Genomic DNA, 5954 nt, shown 5'->3' with positions numbered 1-5954 from the left:
ATCCTAGACTTAGGTCATCTGGATGTGTTGACTTCGTCTAAGTTAATCATTGGACGTGTTGAATTCGTCTAAGTTAATCATTGGAAAATAACCTAGTAAACATTTTTTACTTAATTAAATAAATGCAACAATCCTTTAATCCATAAAATCTCATTCATGTGGTATTGAAGCATTTGTTTCTTTTTTAAGAAGGGTAGGAATCATGTAGATTGAAGGTTAATGTGGGTTTTAAGGTATGTTATAGATCATGTATTGCACATGTGTTCAAAGTGCAAGCTTGATGAGGTACAAGTTTTTTGGTGCATTAGGAGTTGAACGTGATGAGAGTTGCAGAAAATCATACATGCTTTATTTTGAGCACATCGAAGGTTCAGACAGTCCCAATAGAAGCTAATGGCACATCAAGACACATATCAACTAGAAGTTAAGTAATTTTGTTTCTAGTGGAACAAAAAATAGAATTTTTATCAAAACTCTTAATAATATAATGTAACAAATAGTCTTTAATGTAATGGAATCTCTAAAGGATGCTTCTTTGATAATTTCACGGTTGAGCGACAACTACCTCTCAAGAGGTAGGATGCTAGTCATACTTATGATGTGTTACCTCTTAAAACAAATTAACACCAATGATAGACTTCATTTAATAATATCCCCCTTGGGAGTGCATCATCTCCTGATGAGCAAAATATCACTTTGGAGAGCCAAATCCTAGTTGAGAAAACAACAACACGCCACTTTTTTTTTGCTTTTCCTATGTGATTCATGAACCCTGGAGATCGGTGACCGTTATATCCACGGAATATTTGTACTAAGAAGATCCACCAGAAGGGATCACTTCTTGTCGGCTCAACCATGGAGCCTGACCCTAAGAGCATTGAGAGAATTGAATCTGTGACCTCTCAATAACAAAGATGCTTTAATGATGGGGACTCAACCAATTGAGCTAACCCTTAGGGATTTTTTTCTATGTGGTTCATTAATGTAGAGATCGGTGATCGCTACGTCCATGAAATATCTGTACTATGGAAATCCACCCAAAGGGATCACTTTCTCCCAGCTCAACCACAGAGACTGACCTCGACTGTGTTGAGAGAATTGAACCCGTGACCTCTCAATAGCAAAGGTACTTTTAATAGCAGGGAATCGACCAATTGAGCTAACCCATTGGGACTTAATGACACTCTAGTTTCACCAACTCAATAAATCTCATTTTTTTTCAAAGTAATGATTTTGAAGCTCTCTTGATATTTAAACATGAAAAAAAAAATCATGGTTAAAGCACAACTAAAATATAAAAATAAAGAGAAAGTATGTCGTGAATCCTTCATAAGAGTCCCATTTCATCTTATAATCAAATTTTTAATAATTAATTTAAGACAACTAATAATTAATATTTTATCAATTAATAATGTTTAAATTATATATATATATATATATATATATATATATATTTTACTATTTACTTAAAAAAATTATGGGAAAATTTTATGGATGGAAATATGTCTTAAACTTTAGAAATTTTGGTGAATTTTACTAGTTCCTAATATGCAAGCTTGAAAATATTTGGTGTATAACGTTCAAATTTCTAATGATTGTATATATAGTCTCTATATAATTTTGGTGATCTTTAAGGTAAAATAAATTTATCCTATAAAACATGGGCGAATAATTTTTAGAAATTATGAAAATTGGCGATTTTTTTGTTAGAAAAAAGCATAGAAAAATAGCCCACCTGCAAATATTAAACCCTTAAATTTTCCATAAATATTATATATATAATTTTACTTATTTACATTAAAACATATTTAAAATAACTTTATTTATATATGTATAATTAAAAAATGAAATTTATATAAACTGCAGGGAGTATTACACAAAACAACGTACGTTGGAGGCAGGATGATATTGTTATGAAATAAAATGATAAAAAAGTGTACATATAGATCTCTAATTGAACAATGTCATCATAAACTATAAGTATCATTTTTTGGTATTCAACTACGTTAAGTAAGTCATTCATCTATGACCATTTCCATGAGAGGTAGTCATAACTAACTAATTTCCTATGATTTTTTAATAGTCCACTTAACAGTCATTGCATCATGTGATGCTCACAGGGTGAAGAAGTGGGATTGAAACTAGTGAAATAAATCACATAGCATCAATCATCACTTCCGGGGCTTGCACTCGGTAACCAAGACTTCCCAGGAGGTCACCCATCCCAAATTTCCTATGGCTCAAGCGCGCTTAACTATGGAGTTTTCCCCACAATCAAGCCCACTTAGCTTGCTACCGCATTTGCAAAACCTTAGCAATTATTATGCCTCATGAAACATTCAAGTAGAGAGTTCCCTTCACTCTTTTGAATTAAGTATTGGGGGTTTTCGCAGTGCATTATATTAGATATCATTTGTTGGGGATTCAATTGCGTTAAGTAAGTCATTCATCTATGACCATTTCCATGAGAGGTAGTCGTAATTGACTAATTTTTCATGATTTTTGAATAGTCCACTTAGCACTCATTGCATCAGGTGATGCTCACAGGGGTGAAGAAGTGGGATTGAAACTAGTGAAATAAATCACATAGTGTCAATCATCACTTCTGGGGCTTGCACCCGGTAACCAGGACTTCCAAGAAAACTCCACAATTAAGCGTGCTTGAGCTCGAAGCAATCTGGGATGGGTGACCTCCCGAGAAGTCCTAGTTACTGGGTGCAAGCCCCAGAAGTGATGATTGACGCTATGTGATTTATTTCACTAGTTTCAATCCCACTTCTTCACTCTTGTGAGCATCACCCGATGCAATGAGTGCTAAGTGGACTATTAAAAAATAATGATAAATTAGTCAATTACGACTACCTCTCATGGAAATGGTCATAGATGAATGACTTACTTAACGCAATTGAATCCCAAAAAATGATATCTAATATAATGCACTGCGAAAACCCCCAATACTTAATTCAAAAGAGTGAAGGGAACTCTACTTGAATGGTTCATGAGGCACAATACTTGCTAAGGTTTTGCAACTGGGGTAGCAAGCTAAGTGGGCTTGATTGTGGGGAAAAATCCACAGTTAAGTGCGCTTGAGCCCGAGGCAATCTGGTGACCTCCCAAGAAGTCCTGGTTACCAGGTGCAAGCCCCGGAAGTGATGATTGACGCTATGTGATTTATTTCACTAGTTTCAATTCCACTTCTTCACCCCCGTGAGCATCACCCGATGCAATGAGTGCTAAGTTGACTATTCAAAAATCATGAGAAATTAGTCAGTTACGACTACCTCTCATGGAAATGGTCATAGATGAATGACTTACTTAACACAGTTGAATCCCAAAAAATGATATCTAATATAATGCACTGCGAAAACTCCCAATACTTAAAGTTACTCTTACTGCGTCGACCACCCATATTCCTTTTAATGGATACAAAGAGGGACATTTTTTACCCCTTTTGTTCATTAAACCTAATGGAAGTCCGCCATAGCTTATTTTCCAATGAAATTGAGTCTAAGGACCCATTCTGCGTAGTCAAGTATGGCCATTTTGTTGCAATTATTCCTCGAACTTATCATTTTATGGATTTTGATAGTTGATTGACCTCTTCTCTTTATCATGAACACAATTTTGTGATGAAGTCTTCAAGCGAGAACATTTTACATGTCACTTCTCAATTGATTCACCAAGCCCTAAATTTCCCAAAGTCTGACAATTATACCACTTTTACAGATGATTCCCTCCTAGTCACTTATAAAACTCTTTCTAAAGAGAATAGGAAGAAAATATTTGAATTAATTATGCCTCCGAACTCTACTCTCCCTCCAACAAGCACTGAATTTCCTATAACCCGATTTTCAGAAGCTGCTCAACCAAATTTTTCAGTTATTTTGGGTATTATGGGGAAAGATGATACAGGGATCATCAATCAATAGGATTTGGGTTTTTTCCATTTAATGATACAACCAAACACTATATTATATATTCCTTCCTATTGGGAATACTCCATTAACCTCCAATTTCAAAATTTGAACATCACTGGATACTTTAGATATCCATCTTTGCTAGTTTACCTTTTCCTATACACTCATGCTGATTATTTTATTGATTTAGCGTTGAATATTCTTGATTCTAATAAGCAAAAGCAGTATGTCATTGATTGGACCAATATTGTTAGAAGAAAAGAAAATAATGAAGTATTTTCCTATTATATATCTTCTTTTATGTTAGTTGTATACAAACTTATGAATAATCAGTCTACTCCTAGAATTCTTCCACAAGTAAAGTCCTTGTTGAAATTGAGCAAAGATATTAGGCTCAGAGACTGGTATATCTTTGAAGGTTGTTTGGAAATAAAGTTATATGGTGTAGAGACCCCACCTTACAAATTTCCTATATTTGCACCCGTGAGGATCTTTTTATTTGGAATTCATCAAATAGAGCCTAAATTTGGATCATGTCCATTTTGTTTCAACTCGTAAAGGTTTTATGTTTAATTTTTTTTTTTTTCCACAGAAAAAACTATCCTTTTATTAAGAAAAGGGATTACATATTATATGTAAGCAAACCACCGAGACTGAATCCGCCAGCAAAGTAGGAACGTCTCAGCCGACTGAAAAGGCCGCTCGCTGATAAACAAAGCGAGCTACCACAAGGAAGAAACCTCCTCCCAAAAACCAATGCTTCGCAGGAAGCAGGTTCACACGGAAACTACTGCTTCCCGGCCTGGTATGAAGACCACTGGAATCCACAGTAAAAACTAAAAGGATTCGGGCGAACAGAGAAAAAGTGAAAGACTAAACACTTCCCAGGCTTCCACCAATGGGGAAAATAGCCCAAGAAAACGTCAGGGAGAATAACAGAAGGTAGAAGAACATAAAGAAGAGTAGAAACAAAAAGAAATATTTACAAGGCCGAAGAACTGGAGTGAGAGTTAAACAAAACTGGGTTGTTCGACCGATCGAAGCACCCCGTTTTCAACCTCCGAGACCGACCACATCCCCATCTCGAGCTCAACTCCTGCTTTGGAGAGACGATCCACGTCAAAATTCCTTTCTCTGTAGATGTGGCTAAGAGAAACCTCCATAAAGCGACTCCTGAGGCGCGAAACTTCTCTGAACAGAGAAAACAGAGTAAGATTGCTGCAACGCTGAGCCCCGTTAAACCACTTCACGACATTCATGGAGTCCCCGAAGATCTGAGCTTCTCTCACATTTCTAAAAATAAGCCAGCTGAGAAGGAGATGAAGGGCTTTTAATTCGGCAAAATTGTTTGAGCCCTGCCCCAGACCTATAGAAGCTTTAATAGCCTTCTCCTTTGAAAAGTGGATGATCAAGCCTGCCCCGCATTGACCATTATTGTCCGAAGCCCCATCGAAGTAAGCCCACGGCATAGAATAGCTAATGAGTTCTTAACACACAGCTCTGGAAGAAGAAGGAGCTTGAGGTATAAGAATGCTTTCATAAATGGCAGCTCCTTCTGCTGCAAGTCTTCCAATAGGGAAGACCGAATCCATGAAAATAACTTGATTTCTAGCTAGCCAAGTCCCCCATGTGATGAGTAAAGGAATGGTTCTTTCTCTTTCGTTTGAGGAATCATTCCACCATCTCTGCCAGGCCTCTGAAAGCGCCTGCCCTTCCCATCTGTAAGGGACCTTTATCATGCTTAGCATTTCGGCCCAAAGGTTGGAATTAAAAGGGCAGAGGAGAAAAAGATGTTGAGTTGTTTTAGCACTACCTTTACACAGAGGACATCTGCCAGGACCAATCCTACCTCTTCTTTGAAGGAAATCCCATGTAGGAACTTTCTGGAGTAGGACACACCAGAAGAACAATTTGGATTTAGCTGGTCCTTTTAACTTCCATAACGATTTGGCCCACCAATCCGGGTTCTCCCAGCCATTTTGAGACATCATCCATTTATAACCTGCTTTTGGAGAATAAAAACCATTCTGGGCAAAA

At 36.8% G+C, this 5954-nt stretch overlaps 1 protein-coding gene across 1 annotated transcript; it reads right to left on the bottom strand.

Moving 5' to 3' along the window:
• Positions 1 to 4927: 4927 nt before the first annotated feature.
• LOC149248808 (uncharacterized) lies at positions 4928 to 5386 on the bottom strand. Its single transcript, XM_089451112.1, has one exon. It carries the CDS (start codon positions 5384 to 5386, stop codon positions 4928 to 4930), a length of 459 nt encoding a protein of 152 aa, XP_089307238.1.
• Positions 5387 to 5954: the final 568 nt, after the last annotated feature.

The sequence above is a fragment of the Pinus tabuliformis genome, chromosome 7 (assembly GCF_031772625.1).
Source record: "Pinus tabuliformis cultivar Carrire ecotype Pingquan chromosome 7, CPIR1, whole genome shotgun sequence".
In the NCBI taxonomy this organism is placed as follows: domain Eukaryota; kingdom Viridiplantae; phylum Streptophyta; class Pinopsida; order Pinales; family Pinaceae; genus Pinus; species Pinus tabuliformis.
Note: the sequence above shows the minus strand (reverse complement) of the source record. Positions and strands in the feature narration are given on the sequence as shown.